At 57.2% G+C, this 17,946-nt stretch overlaps 8 protein-coding genes across 8 annotated transcripts; 5 read left to right on the top strand and 3 right to left on the bottom strand.

The window, feature by feature from the left end:
- The first annotated feature begins 35 nt into the window (after window positions 1-35).
- Window positions 36-2,470, top strand: C7974DRAFT_452343 (ferric reductase like transmembrane component-domain-containing protein). The gene is made up of 2 exons (XM_046145817.1): window positions 36-792; window positions 841-2,470. Exons 1-2 carry the CDS (start codon window positions 363-365, stop codon window positions 2,292-2,294), a joined length of 1,884 nt encoding a protein of 627 aa, XP_045997926.1. The 5' UTR covers window positions 36-362; the 3' UTR covers window positions 2,295-2,470.
- Window positions 2,471-5,096: 2,626 nt separating this feature from the next.
- C7974DRAFT_392252 (uncharacterized protein) lies at window positions 5,097-5,965 on the bottom strand. Its single transcript, XM_046141657.1, has one exon. The coding sequence runs from the start codon at window positions 5,754-5,756 to the stop codon at window positions 5,475-5,477; it is 282 nt and encodes a 93-aa protein (XP_045997925.1). The 5' UTR covers window positions 5,757-5,965; the 3' UTR covers window positions 5,097-5,474.
- Window positions 5,966-5,996: 31 nt separating this feature from the next.
- On the top strand, window positions 5,997-8,389 carry C7974DRAFT_166117 (transcription factor PacC). Its single transcript, XM_046136055.1, has 3 exons — window positions 5,997-6,405; window positions 6,460-6,757; window positions 6,811-8,389. The coding sequence occupies exons 1-3, from the start codon at window positions 6,220-6,222 to the stop codon at window positions 8,097-8,099; spliced, it is 1,773 nt and encodes a 590-aa protein (XP_045997924.1). The 5' UTR covers window positions 5,997-6,219; the 3' UTR covers window positions 8,100-8,389.
- A 1-nt stretch (window position 8,390) lies between these two features.
- On the top strand, window positions 8,391-9,346 carry C7974DRAFT_166118 (uncharacterized protein). The gene is made up of 2 exons (XM_046136056.1): window positions 8,391-8,730; window positions 8,782-9,346. The coding sequence occupies exons 1-2, from the start codon at window positions 8,665-8,667 to the stop codon at window positions 9,205-9,207; spliced, it is 492 nt and encodes a 163-aa protein (XP_045997923.1). The 5' UTR covers window positions 8,391-8,664; the 3' UTR covers window positions 9,208-9,346.
- A 578-nt stretch (window positions 9,347-9,924) lies between these two features.
- On the top strand, window positions 9,925-12,200 carry C7974DRAFT_309446 (uncharacterized protein; the record flags this gene model as incomplete). The annotated part of the gene is made up of 4 exons (XM_046138223.1): window positions 9,925-9,954; window positions 10,011-10,913; window positions 11,031-11,859; window positions 11,911-12,200. The coding sequence occupies 4 exons, from the start codon at window positions 9,925-9,927 to the stop codon at window positions 12,198-12,200; spliced, it is 2,052 nt and encodes a 683-aa protein (XP_045997922.1).
- Window positions 12,201-13,013: 813 nt separating this feature from the next.
- Window positions 13,014-13,808, top strand: C7974DRAFT_412172 (serine hydrolase FSH; the record flags this gene model as incomplete). The annotated part of the gene is made up of 1 exon (XM_046143620.1): window positions 13,014-13,808. One exon carries the CDS (start codon window positions 13,014-13,016, stop codon window positions 13,806-13,808), a length of 795 nt encoding a protein of 264 aa, XP_045997921.1.
- A 96-nt stretch (window positions 13,809-13,904) lies between these two features.
- C7974DRAFT_165766 (uncharacterized protein) lies at window positions 13,905-16,325 on the bottom strand. The gene is made up of 2 exons (XM_046136053.1): window positions 15,430-16,325; window positions 13,905-15,379 (listed from the first exon to the last, which is right to left on the bottom strand). Exons 1-2 carry the CDS (start codon window positions 15,965-15,967, stop codon window positions 14,001-14,003), a joined length of 1,917 nt encoding a protein of 638 aa, XP_045997920.1. The 5' UTR covers window positions 15,968-16,325; the 3' UTR covers window positions 13,905-14,000.
- Window positions 16,326-16,684: 359 nt separating this feature from the next.
- C7974DRAFT_310277 (NADP-dependent oxidoreductase domain-containing protein) lies at window positions 16,685-17,944 on the bottom strand (the record flags this gene model as incomplete). The annotated part of the gene is given in 5 exon segments (XM_046138263.1): window positions 16,685-17,065; window positions 17,118-17,166; window positions 17,223-17,647; window positions 17,713-17,863; window positions 17,883-17,944. The coding sequence occupies 5 exon segments, from the start codon at window positions 17,942-17,944 to the stop codon at window positions 16,685-16,687; spliced, it is 1,068 nt and encodes a 355-aa protein (XP_045997919.1).
- Window positions 17,945-17,946: the final 2 nt, after the last annotated feature.

Below are 17,946 nucleotides of genomic sequence, written 5' to 3'. Positions count from 1 at the left end.
TTAACACACAACCGGGCACCTTCAATAGGGCCTCCACTATTGATCCTGACCCTTCGTCAGATATGTGCTCAAGAGCATATCAAGACGGCCCGGTGCAGCGAGGTAACCTTCTTTGTTTGACTATGCCTGTCGACGACTGAGTTTTGACCGCCGCGCTATCGTGTCCGCCTCATCCGAGCACGCAAGCTTCGTACTTCCGTCAGCTCATGCACGTTACCGTCCACTACTAACAGCGCGTCTTTTGCTATAATTATCGCCAACCCAGGCACCTGCCGTTGTGGTGCATAGTGCCTCAGGCGTCGTGACAACACCAAAACATAGAAGCCACCTTGCACTCCGTCCCTGTCACATCTCAACCCACAATGGACATCTTCCGCCGGCACGAGGGCCACCATGAAGTCGAGTCCAAGTCCTACTGGGCACTCGGATACTCGTTCGAGCCGCTGAGCGACGAGCAAAAGCACCAGCGCCGCGAGAACCTCGACTACTACGGCTTCGCCGCGCAATGGTCCGTGTTAGTCGTCTTCGCCCTGTTCCAGATGTCGTTTGGCATCAGGTGGATCGTCACCAAGGGCATGCGCTATGAGCAGCCCAAGTCTCCGTCGTTCAATAAGGGCCGCGAGAACACCCTGGGGTGGCTGAAGGGGCTGCATAGTCGCTACGCGAGGGTCATGTGGTGGATGCAGAAGGATGTCGTTTCGAGATGGGACTGGGGGACGAGAGGGGAGTGGATCGGGGGGACTCTCTGGACCGCATGGCTTCTTTATCTCTGCTTCGTCAATACTTCGCCTGGTAGGAACAATGACGGTGTTTTTTTGCATTATCAACTGACATCCCTAGACTATCTTCACCTCACCAAACGCTTCGGCCAGATTGGCGCCTCACAGCTCCCCCTCCACTACCTCCTGGCCATGCGAACGCCCTACTCACCCGTCCAATGGATCACGCGTCTCTCGCACGAGCAGCTCAAAGCCGCCCACCAAGTCCTCGGCCGCATCGTCTACCTCCTCTTCCTCCTGCACGCCGTCTTCTACCTCGTCTTCTTCGGCATGTCCAACCTGCTCGCCAAACGCCTCCAGGACCGCGACGTAATCTTCGGCCTCATCGCCCTCGCCCTCTTCACCGCAATCAGCACCACCGCCCTCGGCTTCGTCCGCCGCCGCAACTACCGCGTCTTCTACCTCTCGCACGTCGCCATCGCCAACCTCCTCGTCGTCCCCCTCTTCCTCCACGTCTCGCACCTGCGCATCTACGTCTACCAGACCGTCCTCATCCTGGCCCTGCACACCCTCTCACGCACCCTGCGCCTGAAATCCTACCAGGGCACCCTGCGCCTCCTCCCCGGCACCTCGCTCGTGCAGATCCGCATCCCGCTCCCGGACGCGCACCCCGCGCTCGCCTGGCCCCCCGGCCAACACGTCTACCTGACGCGTCCGCACGGCGCCTCCAAACCCCCCGGCTTCGCGGCCCAGTGCGCACAGTCGCTGCACGCGAACCCATTCACCATCGCCTCGCTCCCCGGGCTCGACCGCGAACTGCTCCTCGTCGCGCGCGCGCGCGCCGGCGCTACACGCGAACTCGCCGCTCTCGCCCAACGCCTCGCGAAAGGCGGCGCAGGCGTGTCCATGCTGCCCACCGCCGGCGGCGACATCCCGCTGCTCGCGCTCGCCCTCGAAGGGCCCTACGGCGCGTCCGCCCGCCTGCCCGACCTCACCGAGTACGACTCCGTGCTGCTGGTTGCTGGCGGCGTGGGCGCGACCTTCGTGCTGCCCGTGTGGCGCGCGCTGGCCGAGTTCCACGACGCGACGCCCGGCGCCGCGCGCGTACGGTGCGTGTGGGCCGTGCAGACGCTTGCGGACGCGCTGTGGGCGTTTCCTGAGACCGCGGGGAGCGGGGTGGATGCGCGGCGCGACGACGCCGTGCGCGGGGGCTTGCTGGCGCGCCCGGCCGAGGTCGAGGTGTATGTGACCCGGGGCGCGGGTGCGGGCGCAGCCGTGGGCGCAGAGCCTATATTCGCGCTCGACGACGACGACACCGAGGGCTTCGAGATGCAAGAGAGCGCGCAGCTACTAGGCGCGCAGGAGCAGCCAAACACAACACGGCGCGGGATGGTGGTCACGCACGGGCGGCCCGAGATGCGGGCCGTGGTGGACGAGGTGTTCAGCCGGGGGACGCGCACGGCGGTGCTGTGCTGTGGGCCGAAGCGGCTGACGGCCGACTTGAAGGCGTGTGTCGAGGTGTATGTGCGCAAGGGGTGTGAGGTGTTTTGGTACGATGAGGCGTTTGGGTGGTGAGGATGGCGGGGGGCTTGGAGAGCCGTGGTCTGGAGGTGTGCTGGATGTGTGTAGACTGTGTAGCTGGCGTGGTGCTCTAGGCGTCTGTTAGGGCAGCAGATCTGTCTTCTAGCCCTTACTACCTCGTGTACAAACAATAACACTACCTCACCACAAGGACGCAAACACGAGATATATGTTCCTGCCAAGGTTGCCTCGATATGAATACCCCCCCACCGCGCTTCCCCGTGCATACCGCACTCTCCCAGCCCCTCCTCTACAACACAAGAAGCAGAGTACGAAACGCCAGCGGCAAGCATACCTGTCCCAAACCCTCAAAACTATGAGACCCGATGTATCCCTAACAGCACATCACTCGACATCCACGCAGCCCCCGTCCACGCAAACCACCACAGACGCTGCGCTCATCTCCAACCAGCTCGGTATATCTCGTCCGACATGCTGCACGGCAACGCCGTCGAGACAGGGCCCTTACACCGCACCGCGACTCTCACGTTGCTGTTGATTAGGTACCATGCGACAGCCTCCGCGCTGCGCACACGTGCCGCGGGAGGGATGGTCCGCGGATTCCGTCACCGCTGGTGCAGCGTCGCCGCCCAGACGCTGGAGGGCCGTTTGCATGCCGATCGAGCACCGGGGGTGCGCTGCGGTGGGTGGTCTGCGCGGTGGTCGCGTGGCCTGGTTAGACGCGCTGCAACGCCTGCCTCGTGGGAGTGAGGGGGAGCAGGCAGGTAGACGTTGTGTTGCTGGTTGCCTGCAGCTACCACGTTCTTGGTACGACGAGGAGAGTTGTCGAGCGGCCGGCACGAGAACAGAGGATCTCACGCCGCGGCGACGAGATACAGCACTGATACTGGGCCTGTCTGCCCTATACGAACAGCACGAGGCCGACACTGCATTCTTGTGTGAAACAGGGCCGCTGTCGAGGCGCACACCATGACTTGTCTGTTCCTCTCCCAGATTGCGAGTAGCCGTGAGTGGGTTTCACGCAGCACATCGACGAGCGCTTTTGATCGCGTTGATTGCTGGACCGTTGCCAAGCACAACCTATCCAGGTGGCTTTGCGACTCCTGATTTGAGAGACGCTTTACATACCGATCTTGAGCTCTTGACTTTAAGCGTCTAACACAACTATAATTACGGGCAAGTCAGGTTGGAACATGGCGCCGGCGTAGAGAGAACGCGGTTCCACGACCCTGCCAGCTGGACTCTAGCATGGCAAACCCGTTGTTTGTTTCGCGTCCGCCTGCCAAGTCAGCGCGTTTGGCACATTTCCAGCACTCAATGCGACAGTGTTTCGGTCAGCGCCCGGCATCTGCCTGGGCGAGCAGCTGGTGTCCGGTCCCCCCTCGTTCCTGGGGTTTGGCTGTTTGATTGACGGGTTGACTGGAGATCGGTCGATTGATTGCTACTATCCCCACGCCTGGTGATTGGCCATGTGGGATTGCGAGACGGGTGAGGACGCGGGGGGGAGGGGGAGGCCTGCACTCTTCACAGCAGAACCCGGGGGGTTCCTGGCAGTAGAGCGCTAGGGACTTACGACGTCTTGTGTTCTGTGTGGAGAGATCCACTGGTCACGGCGTCGCTGTTCACGACTCTTGAGTAGGGCAGTTTGCATATGCGTCTTCAGTGCTGTGCTGGACGCTCGAAAAGCTATTGCGGATGTGAGTGACGCTCGCTAGTCCACGGTTTGGTCCACTGCCATGTGGCTTCAGCGCCGCCATCGTCATTGTGCTGTCGTAGGGCAGCAGCCTCGCAAGGGTCCGACGCGGCGAGGAAAGTTCTGGACCAGGCTGGCGCACCACGGGCTCTCTTGGACGACCAAACAAAGTTGCACGAAATGCTCGACGTGAGAAGGTCCGGTGGTGACGAAAGCAGGTTTCATGGCCCAGAGTGTTGCCGAATACCGAGATGCGTCTTGAGATGGTGATGTGGTCAGCACAGTCTTTGTTGGAGGTCAGCGGCTGCTTTGGCCAATGTCAACGGCACTTTTGTTGGATCTGAGCACCTTCACCGCAGCCAAGAAGCCATCATTACGACTGCATGCCTCCGTTCAAGTGACAGGTCGGACGTGACTGGGTGCAGTGCATGCGTACGCTCGCGCCCGCATTGTACTCCTAGGGATGCAGATCCGTTTTTGCTGCTGTGTAGGTGGTTGACGCTTGGCAGCGCTCCGCTCTTCCGGCAGAGTCTTGGAAGCTGCGGAGAATGCGGGACAAGAGACCAGACACTGAGCAAGTTGCACTGCATGTACCAAGGCGTCCGCGCTCTTGGAATGAATCACCAAAAGTCTTCGTCATCGTACATATTCGTCTCTTCGCCTTTGGCTGTGGCGTGTCGCAGCCGAAGCATGTGGCTCAGCGCATGCAAGTATCGGGCTCCGATGCGCTCTGTGGGGATGGATTCATGACTTGTGGTGCCATGTGGTGGTGGTTTCGGTGCGCAACCGATCACACTGTTAACTGCACCTGGGCACGTCCAACACCCACTTGACGCTATGTAGGGTCCAGTTTATCTTTATCGCAGTCAATATGACACAGTATTACTATATACTGTGTATTGAATAACTGCGTTGCGCGTACACTCCAGCAAGACAAGCCCTGATCGCCAAGTGGCTGGTCGGGCGCGCCTGGATGCAGTATATTCGAGACAGGAGGCTTTCAAGTCGTAAAGCAAAATAACGCCTGACGTGTTATCAAACTGGAGATGCGACGAGATGCACTGCACACTATTAAAAGTTGCGCATGGAAGCAGCCTGCAGCTGATTTCGATCGCTAGGGAATCACGCGTGGTGGCGAGCAGGTCTGAATTAGTCCATATTGCGATGTCGTAACCCCCCAGAACAAGCGAATAGAAAGATGCAAGCTGGCCATGCGTGTTCCCCTGGATTTGCACAGCCTCGATCCAAAATTCGCTCAGGCTTGGCTGGCACTTGGCAGTTTGGGGAGAGGCCAAGACGAGCGGGATCATGGCACTCACAGATCGGGGTCGCCATGCTGCTTTGATCGAGGGAACCGCTGTTTGATGAACGTGGTCGGTTTGAGCGAGGCAGACTGCACCTGCCTATCAGCGCGAAGCCTCTTTCTCCATCAACGGTCAGCAGACAATGCAGATGGCTGACAAGTGGTTGCCCAAAACAGGGACAGCGGATGCTGCGGCGGCATCTGGTGGTGCACTCGACTAGGCATAGGGAGCGAGGAGCGCAGGAAAGCACTCAAGCGGATACCAGGAGGTGCTGGAGGCTGGAGACAATGTTGAGTCGGGGAAACAACCACCTCCCTCATTCGGAAAGCGCGGGGTCTGATCGATCCTCGAGCCTCGATGAATGAGGGCCCGCTGATTGCGACACGGCCTGCGTCGCCTAGAAGGCGCGACGTTCAGCGTGTCGGCGACAAGACTTCCGCCGGGCCAAGAGAGCACCCAAGACGAGCAAGAGATTCCGCTCAAATGACGGCCGAACATCACTGGACGCCCTGACCAACTGGTCGACTGCGGCAATGTGGCCCTCGCAGACGGTTGCTGGAGCTTGGAAGGTGCGCATCACAGGCGCCGAATGGGCTCTTGACGGCTGGTGGGCGAAGCGGCCAAAGGGCCGGACTCAATCATTGAGCGCTGTCGCGGCGCTGCAAAGGGTATAGCGAGCCAAGCGGCTAACCCTTGGCTCGCGCTAAGGGATTGGCCCCCTCCGCAGGGTTTTCTTGGAAATTCCGCTGCGGACGCTCTTTCTCATAATCTGCCGTGGCCCCCGTCCTCAGCTCAAAGCTCGGCGCCTTCTCCTCCTCTTATTACTGCAACCCAAGGACTTGCTCCCCACCCCAAGCTTCTGCCAGTAACCTCACTCTTTCTTTTGCGCTGAACGAGATACGTTCGCGCCACAATCATCGTGTCTTCATTACAGAGCCAAATAGCATCGCTGCTGCCAAGCATGAGCAGCGTCGAACAACAAGCACCCGTGCCCGCCGCGGCCACCACGCCGCAGCAGCAGCCTTTGGGCACGCCCACTCAGCAGAACGCGCCTACGCCTGCGTCTGTTGCTAACTCGGGCGGCGACCAACTCACCTGCCAGTGGCAGGCATGCGGCGAGCGTCTGCCTTCAGCAGAGCAGCTTTACGTAAGTCTACAGCCGCCTGCACTCGATCGTTACACAGATGCTAACATCAACCAGGACCACGTCTGTGAGCGCCATGTTGGCCGCAAGAGCACCAACAACCTCAACTTGACCTGCCAGTGGGGTAACTGCCGCACCACGACTGTGAAGCGTGACCATATCACCTCTCACATCCGTGTTCACGTGCCATTGAAGCCGCACAAGTGCGACTTCTGCGGCAAGGCTTTCAAGCGTCCTCAGGATTTGAAGAAGCACGTCAAGACCCACGCTGATGACTCTGTCTTGCTCCGCTCACCCGAGCCCAACCGGGGCGGACCCCACGGCGCTGGCGGTTATCCCGGCCAGAGCGGTAAACGTAAGTATCCCCATCTCGAATGTTTCTCCTTCTGTGTCTAACCAGTGCCGCAGTGGTTGCTGACTTGCAGGCGCTTGCCGCTACAGCCAGCGGTTACCAGTACCCTGATGGTGCTCTAGGAGCCAACGGAGCCTATGGACAGCAGCACCCTGGAGGCGCACCCGCCGGATTCTACGGAGGCCCTCCCCAGAACTCCGCCTATGGCCCCGTTTACTACGCTGTCAACCAGACGCAGCAACTCACCAATGATTACGAGATCCGTAAGCGTGCCGCGTACGATGCATTGAACGAGTTCTTTGGCGATGCCAAGCGCCGTGCAATTGATCCCTCTACCTACTATGACGTTGGCCAGCGTCTGATGGGTCTCCAGGGTGTCCAGCTCCCCGTTCTCGGTGGTTACCAGTCTCCTGGAATGGGCGAGTACGGCCACGGTGGCACAATGGTCGCCCAGGCTTCGCACCCCCCGATGCACCACCCTTATTCGCTGCCCCTGCCTAACCTGAGGACCAAGAGCGATCTCCTGAACATTGACCAGTTCTTGGAGCAGCTCCAGAGCACCGTCTACGAAAACCCCAACCACGCCGCAGCTGCGGGTGTTCAGCAAGCTGGAGCTCACTACGTCCACACCGGCGCCGGAGGCTACCGCTCAAGCCACTCCCCGCCTGGCCTGTCGAGCAGCCACTCCCAATCATCTCACGCTACAGCTGCTGCCAACGACACACCCGCGCTCACACCCGCCTCAAGTGTCTTGTCTTACAGCTCTCAGCACTCGCCCGGCGCCAGCCACTCTTCCAGCGGTGTCTCTCCCACTTCAAGATCTTCCATCAGCAGCATGTACCCCACTCTTCCGTCAGTCAGCGCCATGTCTGACATGTCTGCTGCCGCACCTTCCTCCGGTCTTGCCCCTGCTTTCGATGCTGATGGTCGCCGGAGGTTCTCTGGCAACCTTCTCCAGAAGGCTGCACCTGACCGAAGGGAGGTTGACGAGATGGACACTGGCTCTGACGGTTCCTCCAAGTCGCGCCGCAACTCTGATCAGGACGACTTACATCATGATGTCAACCAGTTGGCTATCCACTCTCCTAAGGTGGATCCCGCTCTTCGCTCACCTAGCGTTGTCTCCGACACTCCCACAGAAACAGCAAACGACTCTCAGGTCTGGGTTGAGAACATCCGTGTGATCGAGAGGCTCCGAGCTTGGCTCAAGGAGCGCCTTGACTCTCGTGACTACCTCGACGAGGAGGGCAATGAGGTTAGCAAGGAGGAGCACCACAGCATTGAGGACGACGATGAGCACAACCTTTACCCCGTCCTTCGCGCTGTGCAAGAAGGCCGAGAGTAGATTGTCTTATTGAGAAATTCAATTAGCGTTAGCGGAGTTCATTGGCGTTGCGGTGCATCCAGAAAGATACCTGATTGGCACATCAGGTGGGCTAGGTTTTCTTGTCGCACGATGATTGTGTGGGTTATTTGCTTCTTGTATGGAACGGTCTCTACATCGGATATACCATGAACAGCGTGTTCACCTTTTGTTTCGCTTGACGTGCTATCATAGTAGAGTCCCAATGGAAAACTTCCCACTGTTCACATCAAACACATTCGCTTCTATATCCTATGTGATCTTAGACTACTCTCAGCGGTGCTTATCTCACGCCAAGTCCTTGACCAATTGTGATTATCTCAGACCCCACATGAGGTCCCGTGGGCCGATCGTCTAGACAAGCCTTCCCCACGTTGCTATCATGTCCGAGCCCTCGGGTACTCAGATCATGTGAAACTCCACCCAGAGCCGCCGACAGCTGCAGCAGTCTGCACAATCCTCCCATAATCTTGTTTAGACTTGTCACTGACGTCTAATCGCAACATCCACAGCGCAGCAGCACCTTACGGACAAGCACATTTGCAACATGTACGGTCGTGGCGGCGCAGGCAACATCGCGCAAGCGGCTGCAACAAGCAAGAAAGCCGCAGAGGTACGCAGTATAGCCACAAAAGCATATGCCACATCTCTAACTAAGCTCCAGGATGTCGAGGCTGCCAACCCACCCTCAACCACACCATCAGCACCCTCCCAGACCTCGTCCACCGCCTCACAAGACTACGCACACATGGGCCGCGGCGGCGCAGGGAACTGGTTCCAGCCCAAGACACTGCAGACAGAAGGCACGTTCTCCCAGCCCGCTGGCGAGTCCACCGCGCCGCCCACAAACGCCACGCCCAACGTGAGCAAGCCCTGGACGCCCGAGGGCCAGGAGCTGCCCGTCGCGCGGCAGGGCAGGGGCGGCGCAGGGAATATGGTTTGGAAGAGCGAGGAGATGTGGAGGAAGGAGAAGGAGGATGAGAAGAGGCGCAAGGAGGAGATTGAGAAGAACGCTGAGGCGGCGGCCGGGGGGCTGCAGAGTCCTACGAGGGCGGTGTTTGGGACGCAGAAGGGTGGGAGGGGATGGTAGTATAGGAGGTGTGTATGCGCAAGATTTGTGGGCGGGGATGGGCAATGAGGTGCAGCCAACGAAGGCGATACCCACGAGGGAGCCAGAGATTAGCAGCGTGGTCTAGAGATCTTCGATCTGTAATGATAGTTGTCTGAGCGTCGTACAATGATGCGCTGCCATGACAATGGAACATTGTCTTAGGAAAATGCTCGTTGACTGCAGCGGCAGTGCTCAATTTCTGACGGTGGCCATCCAGGACAGTAGCTGTGACTGACTCTGGTAACCACAACATCGATATGAGAAGTCCTATAGCACCCAGAGAAAATCAGCACGATCAGTATCACTATTCGGCTAGGTGCTCTGTATTTGGAGTCTGGTGTTCTCGTCCCGCTTACAATGCCGGGTCTGCGCGGCAGGTGACCAGCTGCACCATTGCATCAGAAAGCAGCGGGAGCGGCTCGGTACAGTACATGACAGCTGCTTGACTGTTGTGTTTACAATCACAACATCTGCGACAACGTTCTGCTGTGATGCGACTCGAGGTAGCACTTTGCAGAGGCCAAACCAATGACGCAGCGTTTGACGTAGCGCAGACCCGCACTGCACGGACTTGTTTACATCGGCTAGCCGCCTTGCATCCTCGCCATATAACCTTCTCGACCCACACAGGGCTACCCAAATCCGCCGTAGTTATACATTGACACGACTCGTAACTTGTAGCTGTTACTACTCACCATGGCACGACGTTCAGCGAGGCTGCAGAAGGTATGCGATCGCGCGCGCCCCTGGTGTAAACAAACATGGACTGACCTCATGTATAGCCTACGCCTACACCCGATAGGATGATAAGGGCCGGATCTAATGAGAGCTGGGAGACAGCGCAGTCTGAGCAAGAGCATGATCAACTACTTGATCTGCCTTCAGTCGCCGAACTCCCAGAGCCTGTCAACAAGACCCCGCAAAAGTCCACCGCAGACGCGCCCAGGACTATTCCCAGGCTGCCTGTAGCAAGAGCACCTGGAGCGCAGACACCCTCCGGCAAGAGCACCTCTGCCAAGCTGCTTGCTGCTGCCTCTGCGGCGCGAACGCCCACGAACCGTACGCCTATCAAGCCCACCGGTGACGAGATGCATCCCGCGCTGCACCACGCCAGCACAGCGAAGCCTCTAGACGAAGCGCGCTGGCTGGGATTCCAGTCGCTTGGAGCCCACACTGCACCGCCCAAGGCCGCTGGTCACGCGCCAGGAACGCCCTCAAAGACCCCCGCGCCTGCGTCTAAGGGTAATGCCGCCATCTCAGGCTCGTCGCCCAGTGGCTTCCGCTTCCAGTTCAAGTCTCCCTTCTCCAAGGTCGCCGAAACCTCTAAGCTCGGCGAACTTAGCCCAACCACGCGCAACATCCTGAAAGAACCAGCTATCGCCGCGACTCCAGGCCGTGCCATCTTCGGTGCGAACGAGTTCACTACCAAGGCAGATGTTACCCCAGCGCGAAAGAAGGCGGATGCCAAGGGTAAGATGGCACGTTTCAGCGACATCCACATGGCTCAGTTCAAGAAGATGGACTCTGTTGCGAACCACCCGTCAGCTTGGCGTATGAAGAAAACGCCCTCAAAGCCGGATCTAGCTGCGCCGGAGCCTAGCAAGCTGAAGCGCACACAGTCGAAGATGGATCTGGCTGAGTCAAGCTCGAAATCTGCTGCAACGCCGAAACGCACGCAGTCGACAGTTGATCTCACCGAGCCCGGCGCAAAAACACCCGTGGTACAGCGCCTTCAGCCCAAGACGAGTGCAGAACCCTCCAGCAAGATCCCACCCACGCCCCTGAAGCGCACTCAGTCCAAGATCGACCTCACTGGCTCTAGTCTGCCACGTTCACAGTCTACTGTCCGTTTGGTTGCTTCCCAAGAGGGCTCCAACAACCCAGCGCCGAAGCGTGTCAAGCGCACTGAAGTGGACGATGCCGCAACAACACGCCCAACATCTCGCGATGGCAACGCAGAAGCGTCTTCATCTAAACTTCCTGTTCCACCGCGCAAGATCACATCTCAGACCGCACTTCCACGTCTTGCGGCGAGACTAATGACACCCACTAAGTCTTCGCTGGCTCGCACAGGCTCGCAGACCGTCAAGGCTACAAAGACCACTTCGATGATTCCACAGTCTCCTTCTGCGAGGAATCTGTTCTCGCCAGCTCACATCAGCCGTTCGCTGCGAGATGGTGCCCGCGAGAGCATGCTGCAGGCGAAGCGAAATTTGCAACAAGTTCGTTCCATTCTTCGTACTCCTAGTCGCAAGTTCTCCGACGATCCTGCCAAGATTGCTGCCGGCACACACATGTCCCCTCCACCAGAATCAGCTTGGGACATGGCTCCTCCTATGATCCCAGCTACTGCACCAGTCAAGAAGCATGTCAATTTCAGCAGCAGCACGATTGGTCGTGCTGAACCGGACGATGTGACCAAGTCGCCTTCGCCTATGAAGTTCCGTGCTGGCAGTGAAGTTCCTTCTGGTGCCGTCGTCTACCCCAGTCTTGGAGGTCTGAATTATCCCAAGCTGCCACAAGGCGATGCCTCCCCTACATCGTCCCCTGCTCGCCGTCTCACATTCGGTGACGAAACTGCAAGCCAGCCGCGCAGCTTCTCTTTCGAGTCAGGCAAGCCTGTCAATTTTGGTAAGTTTTGACACATATAGCCGAGAAGCTCCAGCTGACATTGATTTCTAGGTCCGACAACTACAGGCACCATTCGTATGGTCCGCAAGAGCGACGCACCCTCTGTTGTCCAAAACACGAAGCGCAAGCTCGAGACCCTCAAGGAGTCGTCGGAGGACAAGGAGAACGATGATCGTCTGGAGAACCCTCGTTCTGCCAAGAAGGCCAGGCCGACTCCTACTCCGTCAACACCTGCAAAGGCCACCGCCAGCGCAAGCAAGACACCGCGCCGTACTCCTGGAAGCGCTATGAGCAAGTCCAGGCTTGCTTTCCTGGCTACTCCTAAGCGGACCAAGGCCTGAACGAGCATTCAGGAGCGTACCTGCATGCTGGTTCTGCTTGTGGAACCTCACGAGGTCTTGAAGTTGCTCCCAAGACAAACACTCACACCATGAAGCTATCTCTTTTGTCATTTGCAACTGCACCCCGGTGCACGTCGGCGTTTCGGAAAGATCAGAACGATCTATGATCATGGTCTTCCATCATTTTGCCCTGGAACTCTTTTTGCAGTCTAGTTAAGGTCGGCGAATTCGGTGCAAAGTCATATCAAATTTGGGCTTTGTTGCAATGGTGTTAGCTGGATTGCATGTACGAAATGATTCCCACGATTTGATGTGTATACATAATGAGAGAATGAACATCGAAAGACAGTGAACTTATTCAGTGCATTGGGTGATGACGCAATGCGTGACCATGGGCAGTGCCGACCTCGGGAGTCAGAGTCAGGCCGACAGTTCGGTATCCAGCCCCACGTCATCTGACAGTATCAACTGCCTTGCAGCATTCTCTTCCCACGTGTTACGACGTTCGGGTAAGAATAGATCAGCGTTTGAGCACTAGATATTTCACTGAAGTAAAGGCAGGAGCAAAGCGATCTGAACATTAGCGAACTGCGCAAAGAGCGTGAAAGAGGGGCACATTCCAGATTCGACCATCTACAACAACTCCTCCAACAAGCACACAACTCTCCGAACACTCCAACCCCACAACAAAACAGAGGAAAAGCCCATAAACAGAGGATTTCACAACGCCAAACGCCATCAATCTACCTACCAGGCCTCTGCATGGCAACAGAACCCACATCCTTCTTCACCCTCAGCCCCCCACCACGCACCATGTCGGACGCCAACACCCCCCCAAAACCCACGCTCCTCGCCTTCCACGGCTCCGGCAGTAACGCCACAATCCACACCGTGCAGCTCGCCCGCCTCAACCGCGTCCTCAAACCGCACTTCAACATCGAGCCCCTCGAAGCCCCCTTCCCCTCCCCCGCAGGCCCAGGCGTCCTCCCATTCTTCGACGGCTGCGGCCCGTTCGCGCGCTGGCTGCCGCCTGCCGAGAAAGTCAGCGTCGAGATCATGTGCGCGGGGACGTCGACGCCGGAGCTGAGCAAGGAGGTTGAGAAGCTGGTGCGCGAGGCGGTGCAGCGGGTGACCACGGGCGGCGGGCGGGTGGTCGGGCTGGTCGGGTTCAGCCAGGGGACGAAAGTGGTGGCTGGCTTGCTGCGCGGGGCGCAGATCAGGCGCGAGGTCGGCGCCAGGGGCGAGGACTGGCTGGCGAGCTTCCACTTTGCGCTGAGCGTGTGCTCGAGTTATGCGCCGCCGTTGCTGCCTCTGGGAGTGCTGAAGTTGCCGGAGGTGCAGGGGCTGGGTGAGGAGGAGCGGGAGGCGTTGAAGAAGGAGAAGATTGCGGCGCCGGTGTTGCATGTGTTGGGCGAGCAGGATGAGTGGAGGTGGGCGGGTGAGGGGCTGATTAAGGGTCATTTTGAGGTGGCGGATGGGAAGAGTAAGGTGGAGGTGTGGGATATGGGACATCACTACCCGCAGAAGCCTGAGGAGTCGGAGCAGATGAAGGATTGGTTGGTTGAGCAGCTGCGTATTCTGGATGGAGGCAAGGATGCGGCGGCATAGAGAGTCAGGCTCCTTGAGTTTCTGTTATGAGCTAGATGATAGAAGTAGACGCCTAAGCAACGAGATCTCGTGAGATAGTTTATTGGGTTCTTGTTCGTGACAGATTGCTGTATGTTTGAGAGAGATTAACTCAACGCTCGCTATGATGAAAATACGATGAGACAGGAGAGAAAGTAGACGCCAACAACAATTTCAAGACACCGGAGCAGTCCCAGTCCTTGTCAACGGCGCTCTCCCGCTCTTCGACGAACTTCCACTCGCCCTACTACTTGCCCTCGCTCTCCCTCCATCGTTCCTCACACTCGCCAGGATATCTTTTCCAATGTCCGACTTGCCAAGCTTGGCGACCAGTGCTGTGTTCTCTCTCTGCAGCTCAGCAACCTGGTCCTTAAGCAACTTGTTCTCCTGCTCATACAGATCCTTCTCCCTCTTGTACTCGTCACGTTCCCTCTGCGCAGTGTTGAGCTTACTCTTATCAGCCTCCTTCTGCTGCTTAGCGAGGAACTTCTTGGTCTCCTTTGCGCGGCGTTCTTCCAGTTTCCGTATCTCCTTCGCGTACTTGTCTTCCTGCTTCTTCTTGTCTCTCACATGCTTCTCAGCAGCCTTGTCCATCTCCTTCTGGCTCCTCTGCGAATCGTTGGCTGCGGCCATTTTCTGCTTCTCGCGGTCTGCTTCGAGTTTTTCACGCAGTTGGGCCTTCTTGGTTTCGATCTTGTTCAGTTCGCGCGTATGGTGGTTGTCTTCGTCTAAAGGTAAAGATGCTTCAGACGCTGTTGAAGGTGTGGGAATTGAGTTGTCGATAGGCAGGCCTTGCGGCGCCGTTGTGAATTGCTCCGCTGAGGCAAAAGAGTCGACGCTCGAATCTGTAGAGGAGGAGCTGCTGGAGATAGTGCGCTGTAGTTGCGGCATGGGATTCATGGCGTCTGGGACATATGCGCCGAGACCGCTTACCGCATCTTTCAGCTGATCCAGATAACCGTCTTGTGCAGGCTGTATGTGTTCGGGTTTTCGCAGTGAAGCTCGGTGGCTCATCGACGACGGTCTCTCCGCTATGCTGGTACCCACTCCTGCACCAAGGCCGTTCGAGTTTTCTAGCGGGTGTCGCGACTGCGCGTCCTGGCCTTGCTGTAAGCTATCTACTGCACCGTCCAAATTGGCCTTCGGTGCCTCGTCCAATCCGTCATCGTCTCGTGCGCACGCCCAGTCCAGGAATTTGGCAGCATCTGCTACAATGCTGCTCGGTACGTTTCGCTCGACCATGAAACGTGGTATGCCGCCTCCGGGATCACTGCGCGTGACCATTATCCATTCGACTGGGTTCGACTCGATATCCTCGTTGCCCTCCAGCGGTATCTCCCGGATCATCTCGATAGACTCGTAAAAGCCCCGGACCATTCCGTCACGGGGCGGCGCGTCCGGGTGCGACACAGGGATCGAGACGACCATCCAGTGTCGTGGTATTGCAGAGCCGACTTTGGAGGCGTCGCTGAGGGCAGTTTCCGAAGTGATGAGTAGTGTGATGAATTCGCGCGGCGATGTCGGGCCTGGGAACTGCGCAGAGAGCTGGTAAACTCCTCATGGTCAGATTCTGTCAACGCTTCTAGTACAGGTACGCTCATACCTTGCAGATTGCCAATGCCAGCTATTGTCATATCCTCCAGTCTCTGGTCTCCACCAATGCCTCTGATGTTGCCCTCGCCAGGCCCGCCTTGTACCTCCAAGCTCTCAGGAAACTCCCTCTGCATCATGCGTTTCCACTTGGAGAACCCAAGACCTTCATGCACACTCGTTCGCGAGAACCACGCGCCGTGTCTGTCGTGCCCTGCCATTTTGAATACGCTCATGCCCGTCGCGTTCTCCTTGGCTCCGAGCTTCACCGGCTTTCCCCATGCTTTCTGCAGCACTTCATGTTCCTTCGCAGGTGGCGGCCGTCGGACCTCCGACTTTGTGAGGTCCGCGGCGCTGATTGCAGGCTGTGGGATTGTGCGCGTGCGCTGCGCCGACTCGTAGGGCGTGCCATTTGGAGGCGGAGGGACTGAATTCGCGATGAGTTCCGCATTCGCGAGAATCTCGGGCAGAAAGCTCGTGAGGTCGTCGGTTGGGACGTCGCTAAAGTCCTTCGGCCGAAGGCACTCCAGCGCCTTGTGCAGCTCGGCCATGTTGAGAATCTCGGGATATGCGCTTTGCGGGTTCTGACGGGATTGGAATAAGTATGGTCGTAGTATATGACGATGATGTAGCCAGGCGCGCTTGACTTAATGCTCTCGCTTTCCGTGATATCCGTAGTGGTCACGCCGATAGCTGACTACAATGTTCGGCGTCTCGGGTGACGAGCGATGAAGTCAAGAATAATCACAACAGGCGCAGCAGGGTATCGAACAAAAGATCGCACAAACAACGATGCAAGGATCAGGACAGGAATTTGGGTTGTTAAGGGAGTGCATCCTGATTTACAAGGCTCACAGGCCTGTGGGATTGTGCATGAGCAACACGCGGATACGTGATTGTTTACGACGTCATCCCTGCGAATCGCGGGGTGCGCCTCCTTCCTCATCCATGATCCTTGACGAAGTGGACCCTGAAAAGGCCAGAACAAAACCGAATACGTTGCCCTAGGGCTCAACTTGGTGTTTGTTGCGAAACTTAACATGGCAATGTTTGAAAAAGGCATCTCTGAAGATCTTTCATCGTATTGACGTATAGCAGATGGGTGGACTCAAAGCACAATGGCATTTCCAACCCCTATACGTTGCATCTTGTATATCACTTCGACGACCAGAGCGGCCTTTTCCAATGTCACAGACGACGCTCGTATGATTGATCTTGACGGAGGACTACATTCTCTTTTGTTCAACGCACTCTCCATATACTTTAATCTAGAATCCCTGCCTCTCCTTGGGCGCATACCTCTCCTCCAGGAACTTCGCATCCTCATCACTCAACTTGTAGTTCGAGTTCACAACCGCCTCTTCCACCCTCTCCTTGCTGCTAAGACCAATGATCGGGCAGACGCCCTTCTTGATGCACCAGGCTGTTGCGATACATGCCATGCTGACATTGTTCTTCTTTGCAATCTGCTCCACACGACTGATGATTTCTTGGTCGATCTTGTCTTCGCGGCTGTGGACGAGTAGGTCGAGGAAATTGTCGGTCTGCGCGCGGTTTGAGGAGCGGTCGGTCCAGGGACGTGTGAGTGCACCGCGGGCGATGGGAGACCACGGGATGAGGCCTACGCCGGTGTCTTGACAGTATGGAATCTGGCGTTCTTGTGAGCATAATAATACTACATCATGTGGTCAAAGGACTTACCATTTCCCTCTCCTCTTCGCGGTAGATCAGGTTGTAGTAGTTCTGCATACTGGTCGAACGTTAGCGGTCACTTGAAAGTGCATAAGTGACTTATGAAGCGCGTACCTGATGAACTTATGCCATCCATTCTTCTCTGCGATGTTCTGTAGGGTCTGGAACTCCCAGGCTGCCATGGAGCTGGCACCAATGTACCTAACCCAGCCCTTCTCTACAACATCGTTCAGGGCCTTCATGATCTCCTCCCTGGGTGTACCGCGGTCGAGGCGATGGATCTGTAGGACATCGATGTATGTGCCGAGGCGCTCGACGCTCTTCTGGACAGCATCGAAGATGTGCTTGCGGCTGAGACCGACCTGGTTGACCATCTCGCCGTCGTTGACGGAAACGGATGCGATACCAAGGGACGGGTCTTCTTCATCGACGCCAAAGTAGCATTTTGAAAGTAGAACGATCTTGTTGCGAGGAATATTGTATTGCTTGATAGCTTTCGCGATGATTTTCTCGGAGATGCCGTGGGAATAGATATCAGCCTGGAGCAAACATTAGCTGCATTCTTTTCGTATGAGTCACCCTTAATAGGCATGACGGTACATACTGTGTCCCAAGTGTTGATGCCATTCTTGTATGCGTGCTCGAGGATAGGCAGAGATGCTTCCTCGTTCAAGACCCAGGGCTGCCACTTGTCGCTACCAAAGCTCATGGCACCCAGGATAACTTTCGAGACCTTCAGTCCGGACTTCCCCAGACTACGCAGCAGTCAGTGACCCTTCTGTACCTGCCAATGGTAGGGAGACCGACTTGACGTATTGCATCTTTTGTTCAGCCATTG

The sequence above is a fragment of the Boeremia exigua genome (assembly GCF_020726555.1).
Source record: "Boeremia exigua strain MPI-SDFR-AT-0100 chromosome Unknown C7974scaffold_5, whole genome shotgun sequence".
NCBI lineage: Eukaryota > Fungi > Ascomycota > Dothideomycetes > Pleosporales > Didymellaceae > Boeremia > Boeremia exigua.
The sequence above is the reverse complement of the archived record's forward strand: the minus strand, read 5'-3'. Positions and strand labels throughout refer to the sequence as shown.

Coding starts and splice junctions, on each gene's coding strand:
- C7974DRAFT_166118 (XM_046136056.1), top strand. CDS start 8,665: ATGTACGGTCGTGGCGGCGCAGGCAACATCGCGCAAGCGGCTGCAACA. Junction 8,731..8,781: donor CAAGCAAGAAAGCCGCAGAG/GTACGCAGTATA, acceptor ACTAAGCTCCAG/GATGTCGAGGCTGCCAACCC.
- C7974DRAFT_392252 (XM_046141657.1), bottom strand. CDS start 5,756: ATGTTCGGCCGTCATTTGAGCGGAATCTCTTGCTCGTCTTGGGTGCTC.
- C7974DRAFT_452343 (XM_046145817.1), top strand. CDS start 363: ATGGACATCTTCCGCCGGCACGAGGGCCACCATGAAGTCGAGTCCAAG. Junction 793..840: donor CTTCGTCAATACTTCGCCTG/GTAGGAACAATG, acceptor TGACATCCCTAG/ACTATCTTCACCTCACCAAA.
- C7974DRAFT_165766 (XM_046136053.1), bottom strand. CDS start 15,967: ATGGCCGAGCTGCACAAGGCGCTGGAGTGCCTTCGGCCGAAGGACTTT. Junction 15,380..15,429: donor TGGCATTGGCAATCTGCAAG/GTATGAGCGTAC, acceptor GACCATGAGGAG/TTTACCAGCTCTCTGCGCAG.
- C7974DRAFT_166117 (XM_046136055.1), top strand. CDS start 6,220: ATGAGCAGCGTCGAACAACAAGCACCCGTGCCCGCCGCGGCCACCACG. Junction 6,406..6,459: donor CTTCAGCAGAGCAGCTTTAC/GTAAGTCTACAG, acceptor AACATCAACCAG/GACCACGTCTGTGAGCGCCA. Junction 6,758..6,810: donor TCCCGGCCAGAGCGGTAAAC/GTAAGTATCCCC, acceptor CCAGTGCCGCAG/TGGTTGCTGACTTGCAGGCG.